This window comes from Condylura cristata, unplaced genomic scaffold, assembly GCF_000260355.1.
Source record: "Condylura cristata isolate star-nosed mole 26May11 unplaced genomic scaffold, ConCri1.0 scaffold00003, whole genome shotgun sequence".
Classification (NCBI taxonomy): domain Eukaryota; kingdom Metazoa; phylum Chordata; class Mammalia; order Eulipotyphla; family Talpidae; genus Condylura; species Condylura cristata.
This window is the reverse complement of record NW_004567104.1, coordinates 48,672,129-48,693,348: the sequence shown is the minus strand read 5'-3', so window position 1 is coordinate 48,693,348 and position 21,220 is coordinate 48,672,129. Positions and strand designations below refer to the sequence as shown.

Below are 21,220 nucleotides of genomic sequence, written 5' to 3'. Positions count from 1 at the left end.
AAAATAACAAAAAAAAGAATAAAATAGGAAGGTAAGCATATTAGAGAAAAAAAGGACAAACAATACAGAGATTGAAAATGGTAGCATCATAGGATCATTTATGAAATAAAGCCTTAAGGATCTCAGTTTTTCCTCTTCATAAATATCATTAGGCTAAGGCTATAGGAAACATCATCTTAAAAGGTAACTTGGAGGAAGGTAAAAGACAGATTTGTGGTATCTTTAAGGATAACTTTGAGCACATACACATGGTTATATTTCTTCTGTAGAATTTATCTTCCTTTAATATTTATGAGGCTTTTAAACATTTTACTTCTTTTTTTTTTTTTTTTGTTTCCATTTTCTTCTTCCCCCCAAAAAAGTTCATTTAAATTGGAAAATTTAAGCAAAACCCAGGTAGAAAAAAAATAAAGTTTTAGGTAAGCCTTTAAGAAAGTTTTTTGTTTTTAATGTTTGTTTTAAATTTCATCTTTGGACTAAGTAGCAATAATCTCCATAGGCTAAATTAAGCTAACAGATGAAAAGATGCCTAAAAATTGAGGGAAAAAACAAATTACAAAATTACCTAGAGAAATGTGGCTACGTGTAGAAAAAGATTAATAAAATGACTTTTACTGCTCAGCTCCTTTCTTTAAAGAGCAATTATGATGTCTCAGACATCAGCAATTAAATAATCAAAAGTTTTATTTAAGGCACAATGAAGTTTTCTTATTCTACCACAATCTGCTCTAAAAAGGGACAGAATTCTGATCTAGAGAGCCAATCTTAACTTTTATTAAACATATTTTGTATATCAGTATAGTACCACTCCACTGAGTAATTTCACAAAGATTTCCAAACATTTTAGCAATTTTAGAAGTAGTTATATAAAATCATAATGAACATTTAAATGATAATACAATTACTACCCTTTCTATGAGAGCTGGAAATAACTGTCCAACTACCAACCGAAGTTAATTTTTAATTATTAATTTTTCTTTTAAATATTTTTTTCCAATCTCAAACATGTTTTAATTTTAAATGAGGTACTTTTCTGTTATGTTGTTGTTAAACTGGACAACATAAGATCCCTCTCCTCTGATACGGCTACTGTAGTTTTCCCATCGCAATAGATCTCATAATCCATTCTTATAGTCCTTTGTACTCTCCTTTCCCAATCCGACCTTGTTTTCAGTCAAGATATTTTGTTTGAACTTCAGAATGGCTCTAATAAACTTAAGAATTCAAACTTAAAAAATTATATCCAGCAATTACATATGACAATACCTCAATTAAAACAATCTTCCTAACTATGACCGAATGTCAAGTCGTCTATCTTAAGGATGTCTTCTTACAGTTGGTTAGCTTGAATGAAAATCCAATCAAGGCCAATATATCACCCACGGAAGATATATTTCAAAGTATAACAGTTCCTTTCTTCTCTTTTCTTTTTAAATCGCCACATATATACATACATATAAAGTTGATAGAGAAATGCCTTATATCAAATGTATATAGATTAGTCTTTACAGTTGATATAATACACTTTTCAATCTTCTTTATTGCCTCTAAACTGACACAGGCTTGATCAGATTGTGGTTTAGCCTCCTTCCATTGTAAGATTCCCCAAGTGGCACTGCATCCACCCTACTATATCACCTCAGGAGGCATTCACTGAGGCTGGATAGCTGTTTTCTGTTAGTGTTACCGCAAGTGTTTCCACTATCATAGGTATTTGACTTTTCTGAATTTTTTCAGTAATTTCCCACATGTCATCTTATATAGTACACTATTCAATGTTAAGTATCAAAAACTGCTTCAGTTTTAAAACTTGTTAATCACGTAAATTACATGTATATTTATAAGAAAATATCCTACCTATTTCAGTTCCACTAACTCCAATTCCAATATAAATTCTCAGGTAATTAAAATGACAAGAATCAGAATCTTCACTGTTAAAGCCATTAACGTTGATGTGCATTCTTTTCTGCAACCATCCCATGCCAAGTAGGTTCACATCAGGTAGTTTAGGATCCCTTGATATCATCCTCTCAGGTTGTTTAATAGTATGCAAGGAGACAAGTAAGTTGGGCCCCCCCTACGAACCCCTATAGGCTCTTTTCTCTGGGCTTTCTCCGTGGTATCTTCCTTTAATAGCCATGGATGCTCATCCACCGCAGCCACTTTTGTGTGACGTTGCTCTAAAAGCCTCAGCCTCCAGGCTCAGATGTGTACATTTACACACGCCCACACCATACTCCACGTGTCCACAATCAGTGGCTCCCAAGAGCCTCCTGCATTAGCACAATCAAGGCTGCTGGTGACAGCCAAGAGGCCAGCAGCATAAAAGGCTGACCAATTCACTTACCTACAGAGTCTCCCCCGACTTTACACACAGAATTCACTCTAAGCTAACAGGTTAAGAGCTGGCTGGAAACGACAGAGGTTATGAATCAGCAGCCAGGGAGGCATTTTCAGATAAGAAGCCAAAAAAAAAAAATGGATCTTGCTAGAGATGGAGGGGAGAGGTCAGAGGATGAACAAAGTATGGTGATGAACAAACAGGAACTGGGTTCTAATTATAGACATAAAAGATATTTTATACACTTATCCAAATAACAGAATTCATATTTCCAAATAAAATGACAGAATTCAAGAGTTCTTATTTTATGTTACTTTCTTCAAATAATCTTAACAAATTTCCTTGCTGAAGAGAGATGCTGGTTCCTAAATCAAATGTTCTCAACTTGAATACAAAGTAGATTTTCCTGGGAAGCTTTTAAATACTTGAGACAAGGAACTTACCCAATCAATTTGATTCAACTGACTAATAAATACAATTCAAAAGTCCACCCTGATGATTCTAATAAGCAGCCAACTAGCCATAATTGAGAACCACTGATTTTAGATAAAATAACCATGGTAGCTTTTTGCTAAGCATGTTGTTCATTCCTCTTTTTATAAGTCAGGAAACAAGAGTTCATGTAACTTGCCCAAAGATACACAGCAAGGCTACAACAGAGTTAGCATTTAATAACGGGAAGTTTCGATCCAAAAGCCACTCTCGAGTCAACATGAGATACTGCTTCCTAAGCATAAATTATACTATACATTTCAACAGCAACAAAATGGTCAAAGAAAAAAATTTGAAATCGATAACTTCCTCCTTTTTAGAAGTAGTAGTGGCATTTTTGTGTAAAGTTACAAACACAGGTTTAGTAGAAAAGTAAATAAACACATATTTTCTCAAAAGAAGATTCAAATTTGAGATTTTCATACTTATTCAGTAATTTCCTACATAGCCTATATAGCAAAGCTACTGTTCTATGTTGAGTATCAAAAACCATTTTAGTTTTAAAACTCAAGTTAATAGTGCATATTTACGAGAAAATTTCCTACCGATTTCAGTTCTGCTAACTCCAATTCCATTAAAAATTCTCAGGTAATTAAAGTGACAAGAATCAGAATCTTCAATGTCAAAGTCACCAAATTTGATGTGCACTCTAGCTCCTGTCTTTACACGGATCTCCCATTCACAAACGGTGCTGTTGGGATAGGTCTGCGGGTAGTTTATGGACGTAAGAGTTCCACTTTCAGCACCTAGTACAGTGTGTCCACATCCATCACCTTTAAAAAAAGTTAAAAGAAGATTTAAAATACATCTGACATCTGATATTTTATATCACCAATACTTTTCATAGAAGACAAAACTGACAAATAGTTTTATTTACTAAAGCCATCAAAAGTCATATTAGGTCAAAGTAATTACTACCTTTATAATTTAAAATTTCAAAGTACTTTCCAACCTGAAAGCATTCTATATCTGTGTGTACATGTGTCAAAATAAATCCAACCTTTAAAATTCATATTATTCAAAGTAAACAAACTAAAAAATTCAACACAAGCATATCGTCAGTTTCATTTATTTCTACCTCGGACACAACTACCCAGAGATACATCAGACTCCACAGGAAAGGGGCTCCATTTCCCAAGAACACACTCCATGTTAGGTGCCACTTGAGAGCTCAGGCTGTTACCTGTGCTCCGGACCAATCAGTTACAGATAGGAAGTTTCTCCCCCTCATCATCAGACTTCAAGTGCCAGTCACAAATCCAGGGCACTACCATGTGCTTCTGATCAACTGGCTACAAAGTGGAGGTTTCCACAACTTCCTTGCTCAGTATAATTAGTTTGCTAGAACAGCTCACAGAACTCAGGATATCCATTATTCATCAGCTCCCCAATTTATTATAAAGGAGACTAAAAGATTTCAAATCAACAGTCAGAAGAAGAAATACATAGGGTGAGGTCCCAAACAATGCAGTTTCTGTCCTTGTGGAGTGTGGGACTGAGCAAGGTGGCATATGGGAATGTTCTGGTTCCCCAACCTTTAAGTTCTACAAAGCCATTGGCAACTGAACCCAATCTCCAGCCATTTTTCTTCCCCAGAGATCTTGGGAAGTGTGACCTTTATTACAGAGTTGAGTCTCCTGACAACCAGTCTCTCTAGCCTTGGGTGCTTCCCCAAAAGTTTCCTCTTTACGCCCCTCCTTGGTGGCACAATGGGTTAAAGCACAGCACTAAGAAGCTAAAGTCACTTCAGCATGAGTTTGATCACCGCCCCAGAGGTGATCCACATGGAGTGGCAGACCTCTCCTGACCTGCCCGCTGCTCCCTTCAGCAGTGTACTTTGTAGATCAGCCTGTTCTGCTCCCCACTCTGTCTCTGTGAATCCTTTCACCGCCAACTGAACCCCAGTTCTGTATCCATAAATAAATCTTAAAAAAAAAAACAAACTTCCTCATTAACAATGAGACATCATTATCACTTAACACTTGGGTGCACTGATAATTTTGGGAACTGTGAGATAAACTGGACAAAAATCAAATATATATGAGAATTATATTCTGGTCACTGAATGACTGGTTGTATATTTCTTACTAATCACAACCACAACTGGTGTAAGTGGAAGGCATAGAGGCAGTCTGTTTTTTATATACCTTTTGACTAAAATTCATATTTATTGGAAAAGGCATTCTTTTTTGACAGTATTAAGCAATACTTAAATGAAACAATTTTACATTCTACCAATATTTGACTTTTCAGTAGCATCTCTCCAAAGACTAACTTTCCTCTACAGAATAATGAGAAAAAAATTGTTTAATGGCTTACTAAAGATTAGGCAAAAAAAAAATTCACATTCTGGCCAGCATTATTTGCTCCAGAAATGTCTCCAGCAACTGGATTCAGAAACAGGTAATGGAGCATTGTTTGTAAAAATAAAATATTTGCAACAATTCTTTTATCACAGAATTTGTTCTTAAATACCTAGAAGGAGACCTGTAATGTTAAATGCTCCTAACTGCTGCTTAAGTTATACCATTTAGCAACTTTACAGATGGGATGAAATGACTACATTGTTTTAAAATCATAGCATTTTCTCTTGTAAGATTCATTTATAATCACCTTTATAATTTACCTTTGTGTAAAGTTCTTAGGAAAAAAAAACTGTTAGAAATGAGACAGCTGAGTATTAAACTCAATATGGAAACATGACTATTAATAAATTTTTCTATTATCTTGATTTATTATTTTAAGAACAAGGTGGTGCTGATATCATTTACTATAACAGACGAAAGCTTTAGAAGTCTATATATGGGCCCTCCCTGGTGGTGCAGCGGGTTAAAGCACAGCAATGAGAAGCTAAAGCCACTTCAGCATGAGTTTGATCCCTACTCTGGAGGTGACCAGCATGGCGTGGCAGACCTCTCCTGACCCACCCGCTGCTCCCTGCAGCAGTGTCTTTGTAGGTCTGCCTGTTCTGCTCCCCACTGTGTCTCTGGTGAATCCTCTCACTATCCTGCACCTCTGGCCTATAACCCAGCTCTGTATGCATAAATAAATAAATCTTTTAAAAAAATGTCTAGATATAAGAACCCCCCTTGCTCCCCCCACCCCCCGATGGTGCAACAGGTTGAAGCACAACACTATGAAGCTGTCTGCATCTCCAGCCACTGCAGTATGAGTTCATCCCTGGCCTGGTAACCCACATGGTGCAGCAGACCTCTCCCACCCAGTGCTCCCCTCAGCAGTGTACTTTCAGTCCATCTGCCTGTTCTGCTTCTCACTAAGTCTCTGGTGAATCCTCTCACTCCCCAAATCTCTGGCCTGTACCCTAATTCTTGTATGCATAACAAATAAATCTTTTTTTAAAAAGTCTATGTATAGAGCCCTCCCTGGTGGCGCAGCGGGTTAAAGTACAGCACTGAGAAGCTAAAGTCACTTGAGTATGAGTTCGATCCCTGCCCCAGAGGTGACCCACGTGGTGTGGCAGACCTTTCCTGACCCACCCACTGCTCCCCTCAGCAGTGTACTTCATCAGTTGGCCTGTTCTGCTCCCCATTCTGTCACTGGTGAATTCTTTCACTGCCCTACACCTCTGACCTGTACCCCAGTTATATATATATAAGTAAATCTAAAAAAAAGTCTATGTATAATAATTTAATACAATATCAGAGGGCTCTCAAATTACTAAAAAATAGATCTACCGTATGACTCAGCAATTCCACTCCTAGGAATCTATCCAAAGGACACAAAATCATTAATTCAAAAGGAAACCTGCACTCCAATATCTATTGCAGCACTATTTAAAATAGCTAAGATACAGAAACCACCTAAATGTCCAAAAACAGATGACTGGATAAAGAAGATGTATATATACACAAGGTGTATTTAGATGTACAATGGAATACCTCTCAGCAATCAAAGATGATAAACTCCTGCCCTGCCATTTGCAGCAACATGGATGGAGATGGAAGGGTTTACGCTCAGTGAAATAAGGCAGAAGGAAAAAGCTAAACATAAGGTGAGTTTCACTTATAGAGGTATATAAGGAAACCAAACAAGGGGTAGGAAAAGAAAACAATACACAAAACTAGCAGGCAAACTATAAACTGGAGACATACAGCAGGGTAGGAAGGAGGAGAGGGATGACAACAGGGGAGTGGAAACACAAGACTATGGGAATGGTTCACAGGTGACCTGGTGGTAAGAGTTTTATGAGGATTACACTTGAAAGGCAAAATCAAACATTATACAAAAATGAATATAAATGTAATAAAAAATTTAAAGCACTTGTGAGTAACTCCACACACAATTTTACACAGTATCTAGTGCAAGTAGTTGCAAAATAATTAACTGAATAAGGAAACTACATAAAGCTATGAAAACCAAACAGCTTCAAAACTTATCTAATGAAGAAACAGTGACTCTATACCTAGATTCTAAAAACATTGCTTCCTATACTTTGTTCAAAAGTTCAACACTAGCAATCCAGGCCTCTGAACAACTATCTCAAAACTTTTACTGAACTTTAAACTTCAACTATCTTCTACACTTGCTGTTACAGTCCACATTAGAACCAGAGACAGCAGCTCACCTATACATTAATATAGAAGGTACTGTGAAATAAACTTGTGCATTTTTGTGTGTTACTGATCTTTTGGACATGTGACTTAGAATGTTACTCAATTCAGATTAAAAAAAATCCACAAATTTTCTCTGAAACTACCATGAAAATACCTTAAATTTCTCTGCTGGAAATCATCCAAATTAAAAACAGGGATGTAAAAGCCTGTACTATAAAAATAAATGAATTGTAATGAAAAAAACTTTTGAATCTTTTATGAGAAAAAAAAGCAACTATCCCAACAGAGACAGTAGTCTCAAATGTTATCTTACTATTGAAAAGATGAAAATTATTTCTGGAAGTTTTCAATATTTAAAAGTAGCCACTGAATTAACGCAGTAACAAAATATAAATGTAATTACTTCCTGACTAGAAACTAAGATTTTTAAGTGATTGGAACTGATGAATTCAGAAAGACAAGAATTTCCTATTAACAGCTGAATTAATAATTTAGCAATGGCAGATTGTCATATTTAATGTTTTCCCCAGAGACTAATATTTAACTCAAGGCTGTCATTTTAAAATAAATTTTACAAAGAGAATACAATCACTGTGTTAGGAGTAATTTTTTAAGGTTTTATTGTCATTTTATGTTTGCCTCTGAAAATAAAGAATGTATTTTCTTGCTCTTCCATAAAGTGTAATTTCTATAAAAAAATAACAAAATACTAACTGATAAAAAAACAGGACTTTTACAAGCATACTGATGAAGAAAACAATTAAAATGAGCTGTTTTTTCTCAGTATCTTGTGTAGGGGACGGCAAAAACAGTCCACAAGCAATGTGCCAAGAATGTTCTAAAATATGTGACGGAGTTCAGAGCTTCCTTCTCTTGCAAACAAGATGATATGCACCAGAAACCAAAGCTAAAATAAAGTTTCAAATCTTTGAATATTAGAATTCAGAATCAAGTTCCAATGTTTCAGATTTCAAAGACTATTGGAAAAGTTTAACCTGACTAGATGAATTATTGAGCTGGCCTGCTCAACACTTACTGCTATGAAACTTCAGTATGTTTAGAATAAAGATTTGAAAGGGAAGACTGGGCTTATACATATTCACTAGGCTGCCAACAGTTTTCAAATGATTTTCTGTTATTCCAAAGTAAACACATTTCATATTGTGAGCCTATACACCCTTGCATATCTATTCCAGACCCACCTGCACTCTGAAACACATTCCAATAATAAGTATCCAAAGGTCATGATGCTGAATTCTCAAAATCGAGTTCCCTATCCTCACTTTCATTCCCAAGTTAATGAAAGATCTTGAAAGGAAAGCCTACCCTATCAAGATACTTAAAATATGACAAAATATTTAAAAGCAAAACTACAACCTAGAACATATTCTTTATTAACAAATCACCTAATTCACATTGAACAGTACAGAGAAGGATGTAGCTGAAGAGGTTTCATGAGATGGCTTTTACCTCACATCCAGCCAAAAGTGTGGAGCACAACAGGACACTAACAACATCAAGGGCAGAGAGGCCAGGTATGCTGCTAAACATCACACAACTCACTCACTAGCCAAGTCTCCAGAATGGAGCCTGGTCAACGCTAAAGTCAGTAGTGCCCAGGTCACCAAACACACTGGGGAAAAAAAAAAAACCAACAAAACAAAAAACCCAGGACATATCGGAAGTAGTCTTGGGCTAGGTCTTGACTGGATTTCACTTGGTTCAACTGATAATGCTGTTTTATTCAGTAACGGTCCTACCCTGGGAGTAGTTTACCCCCAAAGGTCAGAGTTGTATGCAAAAGATCCTTTTTATTAGTCTACAGACCCCAAATATTATTTCTGGGACTGATTCTTTCAACAAGGGAGAATAAAATAGTGCTGATAAACTCAGGAATAACCACAGTCCCCCAAGTTTTTGTTTTACTTCATACACTGGACAGGATAATGATCAATGACCACTTATTATTCATTTTCACAAAGCAAAATTGACAAGGACAGTGTGTACTGGGAAAAAAAAAAAAACAACAACCTCAAAACACACATCTTAAGACCAGTCCCTACACTCTCATCAACAATTCCAGTGTTCCCAGCTTGGTCATCGCCACCATCACTATCAACCTTTCTCTCCTCCTCCCCCAGATGGCACCGACCACATTATATTGTACTTGACCACAAGGGTGGGAGCCTGTTAATGTAATTTTTGCATTTTAATTTTATTTCACTGGAGAAAAGGCACTGGAATTTGATCTTACTACATCTGCATCTGGCTGCAGATTTATCTAGGGGATTACTCACAGAACATATGTTCACTTCCTCTGAAGAGTGTAAGGTCAGATGTGTCAAGCCAGATACAAAATTTGATACTGTTCCAAGAAAATAACTTTTTTTTTTGTTTTTTACTACTTATCTCAAGGGAAAATAGACAGAACATTAAACATAATTAAATAACAAAGAACTGCTACAACAAAGAACACATGCTTATTTTAGGCTGCTCTAAATTTCAAATCAAATGCTTTACTGGACAAAAATGTGCTCCTGATGTTGACTACATGTAACCCTTCAATCACCTACATGTTTTAGTCATGTTACTAATAAAAATTATCTTATTTTACGAATACAGGCATTCCTAAAAGTATTTTATCAATAGCCAACAAAAATGCAGGACGTTTGCATAAATATGCTGAAATCGGAGAACACTGAAAAACTTCACCACAATTATTATCAGTTGTTTATGCTTTACCAGTGTGCTTTCAAGAATTTCCCGATTACTGAACTGGTAGATCTGACTATACTTAGACTAAACAAGTGTTGCCTTTGTTACATCTTACAGTACTCCTTTGAGCTCATAATAAACTGAAAACAGGCATGAAATGGTTAAGATTATAAAAATCCGGGCCCTCCCTGGTGGCCCAACAGGTTAGGACACAGCACTGCAAGCTGGCAGCAACCGCTTCAGTGTGAGTTTGATCCTGGGCCCTACCGGTGACCCATATGGTGCGGCAGACTCTCCTGACCTGCTCGCTACTCCCCTCAGCAGTGTACTTCGTTAGTCTGCCTGTTCTGCTCCCCACTCTGTCTTTGGTGAATCCTCTCACCCACCACACCTCTGTCCTGTACCCCAGTTCTGTATGCATAAATAAATAAATCTTTAGGAAAAAACAAAAGACCTAAGATGATGTACAAAGACCACTTGCATGCAGGACCTAATAGATAATGATGTGCTCAAAGTTTCCAGCTCTATTTACCAACACCAAGTACCAGGCTTTTGCCAGTCATATGCTGATCCAGTGTATCTGCCTATAGCCTAGCTAAAAATAACAGAATAAATTTGCAGCAGCTGTAAAGTGTCAAGCAGAGTCTTGTTAAAAGAAAAAAGTATATGAGAACATAATTCTCACAAATCTCCCCAATGACCTCTACTCCACTTCACAGTAACTCACTCAGAGACAACCACCTGGACTTTGTTTATGCCACTACTGGAGACTACTCCCACTTCTGAAATCCCAGAAACTTTTCTGGTCAGTCTCCTGACCCTTCATTTCTCTTACACCCAGTGCATACTTTTGTGAATTTGACTTCTCACTTTTCTTGTATCTACTAATCTTCTCCTGGCTTCATTTCTTTCCCTGTTCTGCCGGGACCTCCTGTCCAATGTGCTCAGTGCTCTTCCTGGTACCTTCCCTTCCTTTTCCTAGACCAAAAGACCTCTCTTTACCAAGGAAATGAGCAGTACTGAAAAATTAAACCACAAAATCCAGGGCTGTAGAGGAAGGTATCATGTAGAGTAATGGGTTCCAATCTCATGTAGGCACTCAAAGACATTCAGCATTCTTTTACTCAGTGCTGTCAAATTTTAGTCTACATTAGAATCACCAACAGCTAATTAAATGAAGGGATTCTCATGTTTTATCACTATGGATCTGAATATGTCAGAAAAATTATCTAAAACTTCACAGTATTTTTTTTTTTTAATAGGATGAACAGCACATCCTTTAAATGTCTTAGAGGTCAAAAGCCACTCAAGGATTACAGGGCAAAATAATCAGTTGGACTAATTTGAAATTTGCATGCCCATGTTCAGTGTAGTGCTATTTACAGTAGCCAAAATGTAAAAGCCTAAATGCACAGTTTCAAGCAATTTGTGACAACATGGGTGGAGCTAGAAGGGATCATGCTAAAAAAAAAAGTATAAAAGGAGCAAAATAAATACCAATTGATGCCACTATAAGATGGCATCACATAAACCAATCAAAGGAAGAGATAAAACCAAACTTAAAAATTAATTTCAAAAATTTTGGAAAACTGATTATAGACCTCAGGAATGTGGGGGTCAAGAGGAGACTGCAGTGGGAGAAGCACAGTGGACTAAGGGGCGGACACAGGTGTTTGGTGGTAGGTGCACCAGTTACAGAACTAAAAGGGGGCTCTACTCCCCATGTGTAAATAATCAAGTAAACCAACATTACTTTGATGAAAAAAATTTTTTAGTTGGCCTTGTTATCTTTCGCTATTCAATGTCCATGTTGTGGTTACTTGCAGACTGTTGTTTGGCAGAAATGCACATAATTTTTGTGTAGCTGAAAATAATCCCTGTTGATTTATTTAACCTTAGAGATTTAACCTTAGAAATACTTGTTTTCCTCAAATACTTATTTTTCTCAAATACTCTTTAGATAGGTTTACTAATGAGTTGAATAAAATTTTTGACAGTGTTCATTTTATATTTGTATGACAATCACCTTTTTTTTTTTTTTTTTAATTTATACTCTGCAGCATAGCTCTTCTGTGGGGCCCAGGAGCTGCACTTTAACAAATCTTAAAACACTGATAATAAAAGTAGTCACAGAAAGAAAAGCACAAAAATTTTCTTTCCAGCTTTCCTGGACATCTTTTTCCTTTCTTTTTCTTATACAAAGATTTCTTCACTTTCTTTTCTTGATGTCTTTTTAAATGTATTTATGCATACAGAACTGGGGTATAGGTCAGAGGTGCAAGGGTGGTGAGAGGATTCACCAGAGACAGAACAGGCAGAGTGACGAAGTACACTGCTGAGGGGGGCAGCGGGCGGGCCAGGAGAGGTCTGCCACACCCTGTGGGTCAGCTCCCTGGGGAGGATGGAACTCTCGTGGAAGCAGCTTTGGCTAGCTTCGTAGCCCTGCACTCCAGCCCTTGGGCCCTCCTTGCTGTCATATCTTTGCCTCTCACTGTAGTTTCAGTGTACTGCAATTCAGCTTCCAGATTACTATGGGTTGGGTGGTCTCCCAAAAAGTAATGGTCAAGCCTTAATTTCTGGTACCTGTGAATGTAACTTTATTTGGAAACAAAGTCTCTACAGAGATAATCAAATTAAGATGTAGTCACAGTTTTAGGGAGACCCTGAATCATAACTGGTGTCCCTATGAGGTGGAAAATCTGGACACACTGCAGATACCATAGAGGCAGAGACTAAAGTCATGCAGAGTGGCACAGAATGCAGCAACTAGCGGAAGCAAGGAAGAGACAAGAAAGTCTTGAGCGCATGGCCATGCCCACAATCTCCATAATATAAGACAATAAATATTTATTGTTTTAAGCCATCTCAATTTGTGATGCTGACGGAAACACAGATTTAGCTTTCCAAAGAAACTATTTACCACAGCATTGAGTTTGTGAACAAAGACCAATGGATACTGTCAAAAAAAAAAAAAAGATGGATATGTATTCATTATTATTTTGACCTTTCTACAAAGAGCACTTGGCATTGCTGGCCCTTCTTTCCCTCCCATCTTCCCCACTTCCTTCTCATTCTTAAAATTCTGTGTACCCATCTAAAGTCTTCATTTAACTCTAGCTGCATTTTTTTTTTAACATCTTAACTGACTTATCTTACTAACTCTGCTCTTCTTCAGAGTTCTTTCTCCATTCTGTGTATTCTACCTCACCTACTTGCATACTTCAGGTAGCACAGAAATAAAAAAGTTCCAATTTGCCAACGTTTCTCCTAGTTCTCAAACCTGTCACTTTTATATTAATCATTTTTGCACAGAAATCCCAAGGATCTCACACTCAACTTGTCCCAAACATCCCATGAACATCCTCTACCAGTAAGGCGTGGTATGAGCTACTAATGGACAATAAAAATGACAAAGCTCTTGTCCTTGCACAGCTTACAACACAGTTAAGACAGTCATAGAAAGCAATTTCAAGATGACAAGTCTTATAAGGAAGTAACGGGCATTTAATTGTGTGCATATGATTAGGATTCGGCTGACTAAACAGAGATCCTATTGGACGAGGGAGGTGGGAGCAGGAAGGGTTCCAGAAAAGAAAGAAAAAACCAACAGACATTTAATTGTGCTTTCTCAAACTTAAATGTCATTCAATTTTATACTTTTTATTTCCTGAATGCCTGAATTTAGTCCCTCTGAACAAGCGCAGAACCTTGCCATGGCTCCCCAACAGGACCCCCCTTGCTTTCTTTCTCCCTTTAGCCCACTGGCCATGTGAGCGCCAGTGTTTCCCTGAAACAGCAACTGCGTCATGCATGTTGTTTATTTAAATCTTTTAACAGTTTTCCACTTGATGCTACAATAAAAGTGAAACTTTCAGGAAAGATAAAAAGTCCATTAAAATCTGGATTCTGATTCTCCCTCAGCTCTCATCTCTTACCTTTCCCACAGTGTGTTTGTTCCAGCTCTAGGACAATAAGTGACTCCCTATATGCTCCTCCATGTCACTGCATGTTATTCCACTCTGCCATGAACAAGGTACTTCTTCCTCATATCTACCTGGCAAACACTCAGTGCTACTGCCTTTGTGAAAACCTTATCAAAGCCTTGGTCTTCCCCTCCACTTCTCCACTCCAAAATCTCTTTACTGTACCTAATATGCATATCCATACCAGTATACCATACCAAAACTATGTTTGGCATGCACTGAATTCTGTCACACTCCCCCTTAAAAAAAAAAAAAAAAGATTTACGCACACAAGGACTGGGGTACAGGTCAGAGGAGTGGGGGTGAGAGGATCTACCAGATAGAGTAAGGAGCAGAACAGGCAGATATACTGAAATATACTGCTGAGGGGACAGTGGATGGATCAAGAGAAGGCTGCCATGCCATGTGGGTCAGCAACCTGGCTGGGGACCCAACTCATGCTGCAGTGGCTGCAGATAACTTTCTAGTGCTGCACTTTAACCCACTGCGCTACCATGGAGGGCCCTCTATTCCCCTTTGTAGTCAAAGACATAAACAGGGCATGCTAGGATCTTAATACATGTTAAATACTTAAAAAACAATAAACCCAACAAGCCAGAAATAGGTGATATAGTAGAAAGTACATAGACTTTGGAGTCAGGCAGACTTGAACTTAAATGCTAGCCATACTAACTTCTGAGATGCTGTGCACTTAACCTCTATATCCTCACCTGTACATGGAGATAAGGTGCAATTGCATCTGTTTTCCCCTTGGTTTAGTTCTTAACTAAGAATCCCCAATACTCTTTCTTCCTGATTTAAATGGATTTGGATTTCTGTTCACTACAGAGTCCTAAAATCCTCTGACCTCCCTCCATGCATGAGAGGGGATGCCTCACATCCACAGTGTTAGCTTCTAGGGCCAAAGAGGAACAAGAAACAAGGACAAGTCAGGAGGAAAGAAATAAACTATGAACTTAAAAAATGATCTAAGGGTAGAGATCAATGAAAGGTGAAACACATCAACAAGTAGAAGTGGGAGAGACAAAGTAGTGGTCAAAAGGAAAGGGGCAAAACCAGGTTTAAGTTCTGGGTATGTTTGGCCAGGTAAGGGCCGATCATGTGAATAATTATACCTGGCTGTCCCACTCTGCTACTGCAGTTTGAACCTTTTCACTGAGCTAAGGAGTGGAACTGCCCTCGACGATCAATGGGACAGGGCAGAAGGAAGGAGTAGCAGCACTGTGTAGATAGCAAATATTTGAAAGCGAAGATTTTCAACTACAGCATAGGGAAGAGAAACAAAACTTTCATTCACATATGATGCACCCATCCGTAAATCGAAAATTTACCAATTATCCAAACAGATTTGATCCCAGCCCTCACACATACTAGAGAGGAGTTATACATTGGAAACACGTAAGAGTAGTAAGTGGCTTTCAAAAGTGGGCATGCTAGCATTCAAATCCTGGCATGTCTGAATCCAAAACCTCCATACTTTTAAAGTTTATCAAAGTAAAAACTACAAAGATACAGAAAACTCAGGTATTTGAGTTAAAAAAAAAATCCAAACTAAAACTTGATCACTTAAATGAGTCTCTACTGAACAGAAGCTTGACTGCCAAAGTTAAGAAAGGAAATCATCATTTAATATTTGCTATGTGCCAGACTTTAAGAAAACATACAGCACAGATGTATGTAGTCTGCTTTTTAGAAGATATATGTAGTCACCGAAAGAAAGCAGAAATACCCAGTACCTGAGAAAGCAAACAGTTGAAAATGTATAAAAGCCACTGGCATTATGAGCAAGTTTCCAGGTACAGACTAAGCAGCACTGTAGAAATATGAGTTACTTGGAAGCACAACTCACATCCTTTGATGAAGCAGCAACCTGGAAAAGGTTGAAGAGATGCTTCAGGAAGGAAAGGTGCGACAAAGGCAAAATCACACCTGCAGGGATGAGCAGAGCAGGAGCAATTCCACAGATCAGTTCTACTAAAGCACAGTCAAAATGCTCCTTATTGTTCCGATGCTATTATCTTCACTCTTCAAAGGTCTGCCATCCCTGTGAACTAGAAATCTGGCAATCCTTCAAGGTCACCTGCTTACATCCACCTTATCAGCAAGACCTCTCCCACTTTCCCCAGGTTCTGTGGATGCGCCCTCCTTTATACCACGTGACCGTCCTCCCTTGGTTGTGTCTACATATAATCCAACTTGGAGAGACTTCCTCAATTATTTTCTGAAGGCTGACAGTGCTTTACTCTTCTCTGACGTGCAGCTTCCCCTGGCAGTTCCTAGCTAACACTCCCTCATGCAGATATTTCTTAATGAGAATGAGAAAGTTCCAGAGTCTTCTCTTTTCTCTGACCCCAAGCAATTCAGTCTTAATATCAAACTTGTATGCAACCTACTCAACAAAAGCCTTGCAGAGAACGCTGGGCTCACTCTCCTTAGAAAGCAGCTGTGGAAGCTTGTACCTTGGGGTCTTCTCAGTAACAGCTAATTGAAGCCTGTCTTTCAACAATATGCCCTTCAGAGTGTGGAATGATAGAATCAACTTTATCAAGTTTTTCAAATTCATCTGCTTTACCAACACTGACATTTATTAAGTCTTTCTGAGTATCTGTTTCTATCTGACTCATATACTGTACTGATTTAATCTATATAATGATGTGGAAAATTATCATGATGTATATTTCTAAGCAAACATTTTGTCTGAAATACTCTCAAATATTTTACCCAGGATCAAATGAAATAAAGAAAACAGTTCTGAATATAGCAATTACTTCATAAATAGTGAATCTCCTGTGAGGATTTTTTATATGTTCAGGTGTGTCTTGCTATATTTTTCTAAATATGCTTATGTGTGCTCAGTCAGCCTACAAATTGAATTTAATATGGTATGTCTACAGAATATAGTAACGCTATTAAAATTACGACCATAAAAAATTACAAAGATATGAGAATATGGACTAGAAAGGAACATAAACAATTTTAAATTTGTAAGTGAAGATAAGGTACCTAATATCGCTTAAGTTTTTGGTTTTGAGTACCTACCACTGCAACCTATACTATATTTGAAAACACTGCAAAGGCCATAAGGTTTAATAACATAAGTCAAATCCATGAGACAAAGAAAAATTGCCAGGCTGTCTCACTTTATACTTTAATAGTCACATTTATTAAATATCACTATCTCAATGGAGCACTTCCTCATTCCTGTAATTTTATGGCTTCCTTCCAACTAATAAAGTAGAAGCAAAAACTATTTGTATGCAATCATTTAATACTTAACATTACAAATTTAGCTTACATATCCAAGTTTTGTTTTGTTTTGTTTTGTTAAGTGTGGTCCTAAATTTAGAATCCATGTGTTGGTAAATTCAGCCTTTCCCCCATCATACTATACTGTCACTGCATATTTCTTTTTGGAAATTAATCTCTTGTCGTTTTAATTGTAGCACTTGAACTTTTATGTATACCAATCTCACTATTTTTTTTTTTTCTTTTTGAAGTTGGCCTTCTAGAATGAAGCACAGAGATTCAAACAGAATTATCAACTCTCTCCAGAAAGATGTCTCCTCTTCGCATATAGCACTGGGAAATTTACCCAGAAATCATTAAACTGTAAAATAATTTATAATTATTTATTTACAGTTTTAAAAAATGTGGATTTCAAACCTGAGCATTAGCATAAGTGGAATGCATGCTTTACTTCCAGTTTTCATTGTGCAAAATGAGAGCTATTCAAATATATCCTTGCATGACAAGCAAATAAAGCCCTTACTTTACAATACAGATTTTAAACACACATTAATTTTAAATATCATTCTGAAATGATTCTAAGAATCTCATTTGTTTTATAGATTAAACTAGCAAACAAAAGTCAATACCTTCACAAACATTTCATATAGACAGAAATAAAGAATTTTAAAAACTGCCTGGTATCTTACCACATTCAAATATCCTACAACAAGCCTTCCACAATACAAATAAGGAAATTTGAGTTCTCACAAATTCATACATAGTAGACTCTCTACTCCCTATTAAGTAAATTTACTCAGTAGCAAATATACAATGGGCTTTGGTTTCACCAATTTTTTTTTGGAAGATATACTTACAGAAAAAATTGCTTTCAATTTGAAAATCAACTCATAACTCAAAAAAAACCACAAATACGGCCCTCCCTGGTGGCGCAGCAGGTTAAAGCACAGCACTGAGAAGCGAAACACACTTCCGCATGAGTTCGATTCCTGCCTGCCCCGGAGGTGACCACATGGCGCGGCAGACCTCTCCTGACCCGCCCGCTGCTCCCCTCAGCAGTGTACTTCGTCGATCTGCCTATTCTGCTCCCCACTCAGTCTCTGGTGAAGCCTCTCGCCACCCCTGAGCCTCTGGCCTGTACCCCAGTTCTGTATGCACAAATAAATAAATCTTAAAAAAAAAAAAAGCACAAATACAACCTCTATCTAAAACACTGGTGGCGCAAGGGGTTAAGACATTACTATGAAGTTATCCAGTCACTGCAGCAGAAGTTCCATGGTGTAGCAGACCTCTCCTGTCTCACCCACTGCTCCCCCTAGTAGTGTATTTCAGTAGCTCCACCAGTTCTGCTCCCCACTGTGTCGCTGGTGAATCCTCTCACATCCTGAATCTATGACCTAGACACCAACCCTTGCATGCATGAATAAATAAATCTTTAAAAAAAAAAAACCATCACAGTAAATGTGAATAGAATCTAATTATATTATATATATTACGTGTTGATCTATAATGATTTTTACAAAGGATGACAATATGAAAGAGAAATGTATGTTAAACTGCTCTGATAAAAATGGATAAGTAAACCTTAGAGACAAATAGGTAACATTACATGCTTAATTAGATCAAGCTTGAGAAATTCTAAAAAGGAAATTATCTAATATGAAAGGAAGATAGTTTACTGATTCTTTACTATTTCAAGATGATTTTTAGGCATTATATATACTACTTGATGATTTAGAAATAAGAGTATTCTACTCATGTAGTTTTTCCCATGGATTATATTTCTGCAGGTGGGTCAAGGGCTCAGTATCTTCATAATGACAGGCTATGCCATTTTCCACTTAATTGAAAACCACAAGACAGCAACAATTAGTTGGATTTAAATGAGGAGATCAAATTTTTAACAAAGCCTTTTAGGCAATACGCAACCCTCCAAATCTTTATTCTTCCCACTGCAATAAAAGGGAAATGCAATGGAAAAATGTGTTCAACAGTAGATGCCAAACTGATTCAAAATTTGCAGCTCAATGCCTGGAACTACTAAACGCGAAACAACAGTCCTGAATTGCCTATTAGTGACGATTATTCAACATATAGTTCTGTTGGCTTTTGGAATAGGTTTTCAAAGACTGTAAATGGGGGGGCAGAAAAAGTTTTGTCACTTTCTGGAAGGGCTTACCCTTTTAACGCGAAACGCTCTATTTGGGCAACTTAGCACCTTGCCCTGGTCTGACCCAATCAAGAACATCACCCCGAATAGCAGGCGGGATTTAAGGCTAGGCGCTGAAAACCAGACTAGAAGATAACCAGAATGGATCTCACCGGCTTCAACTAAAGATGATTAACACTACCAGCCTTTAACAGGGTTCAGGTGCTATTTCCTTGCTTTCTACTCTGTCCATCCATCCATTTAACAACTTAACTTTAGGATCACATCTCCAAAACTTTTTCCTCCCACCGATTACCCCCAGAAGCATCCAATAACAAAAAGGCGATCTTCTTAAGAGTCTCCCTTCTCTCTCTCTCTCTCTCTCTTTTTTTTTTTAGGAAAAAATAAATGGCCTTACCAAAAGTAAAGCCGCGCCAACTTGGAGGACAACTGGCTGTTCCCCACCTCTGCAACTGAACCCAGAGTGCGCTGAGCCAGGTTGGGCCGGGCGCGAAAGGAAGCGCACGGCTTCTCCCCCGAGTGTCTGCAGATTCGGGTCACAGCCCGGAGACCCGGAGGCTCCCCCGAGGCCCTGGAGCTTCGCGCGCCACACACCACCCGCGTACTGCTCACCTTGCTGGGCTCCAGCGTCCTCGAGCAGCAGGGGCAGGATAAGTAAGAGCAGGAGGAACAGAGGCATGGGGAAGGAGGAGGAGGAGAAGGAGGAGGAGCACTTGGAGAGGAGAGGCAGGGCGTAGGAGCCGGAGAGGGGGAGCGCGGCCCGGGCGGGGGCGGCGGCCGCGGCCCGGACTCCAGGACCTTGCCGACTGCGCCCGGCTCTCACCATCGCCCGGCTCGCCATCGCGGTGGCCGGCAGTCCGCCTGCATACTGCGGGCGCCCGGGAGCCCCGCACTCGGGCCGCCGCACCCGGCGAGGAAGCGGCGACTGCCGGAGAAGGGGAGGCAGTGCGAGCCTCGCCCCGCGCCGGGACCCCCTCCGCCCCTCACTCGGCTTTCGGTTCCTCCTCCTTCGTCCCTTCCCTCCGCTCCCCGCCCCGAGACCCCAGGCCGGAGCGCAGGGGAGGGGAGGGAAGGAAGAGGGGGGCCCGAACTGCGGCGCGCTGCTGCGGCGGAGCTTGCGGACGCGCCTCCCGCGCCGAATTTCTCCAGCAGACCCCGCTTTGCCGCGCTCGCCCGCGGCTCCGGCTAAGCTGGCTGCCAGGCCGGCCGCCCGTCGCCTCGCGCTCCCTCCTTAGCGCTCTGGCCACGCCTCCTCGGTCCGCCACGGCCAATCCCAGGTCGGATCTGGTCCGTCTCCCTCCGAGTCACCCAATCAACACGCTCTCTCTTCGGTCGACCCGTTAGTTGCCCGGCCCACTTCACAAGTTCCACCGCCCCTCATCTCTCTCCTCCAATCCCCTGTGACCTTAGGAAACGTCCCACCCGCCTTCCCCAATCCGGGGTCCGCCTGCACACTCGGGCCCCTGGCGGTCCCCGTGGGCCGCGGGCGCCTGTTATTGTTGGGACGGCTGCCCGAGCTGATCCCGCCGAGGCGGTCGCTCGCTCTGGTCCACGACTTCCGGGACTTCCCCCACCCCGCTCTCCCAGCTCCCAAGGCCCAGCTTGCTCTTCGCTCCTCCCCCGCTGCACATCAGGCCACTAAAAGGGGTGGGAAACCTGGATCCTGGATGTGTTCTATCAATAGCTGGGAGATGAGTCT

At 39.4% G+C, this 21,220-nt stretch overlaps 1 protein-coding gene across 1 annotated transcript in view; it reads right to left on the bottom strand.

Moving 5' to 3' along the window:
- Positions 1–20,710, bottom strand: part of DCBLD2 (discoidin, CUB and LCCL domain containing 2) — a 62,790-nt gene extending 42,080 nt beyond the window's left edge. Inside the window, exons 1-2 of the mRNA XM_004675260.2 lie at positions 20,134–20,710; positions 3,379–3,606 (exon numbers count right to left, since the gene is read on the bottom strand). Of these exons, the coding sequence (XP_004675317.1) occupies positions 3,379–3,606; positions 20,134–20,362 (457 nt within the window). The 5' untranslated portion in view covers positions 20,363–20,710. The remainder of the gene's footprint in view (positions 1–3,378; positions 3,607–20,133) is intronic.
- Positions 20,711–21,220: the final 510 nt, after the last annotated feature.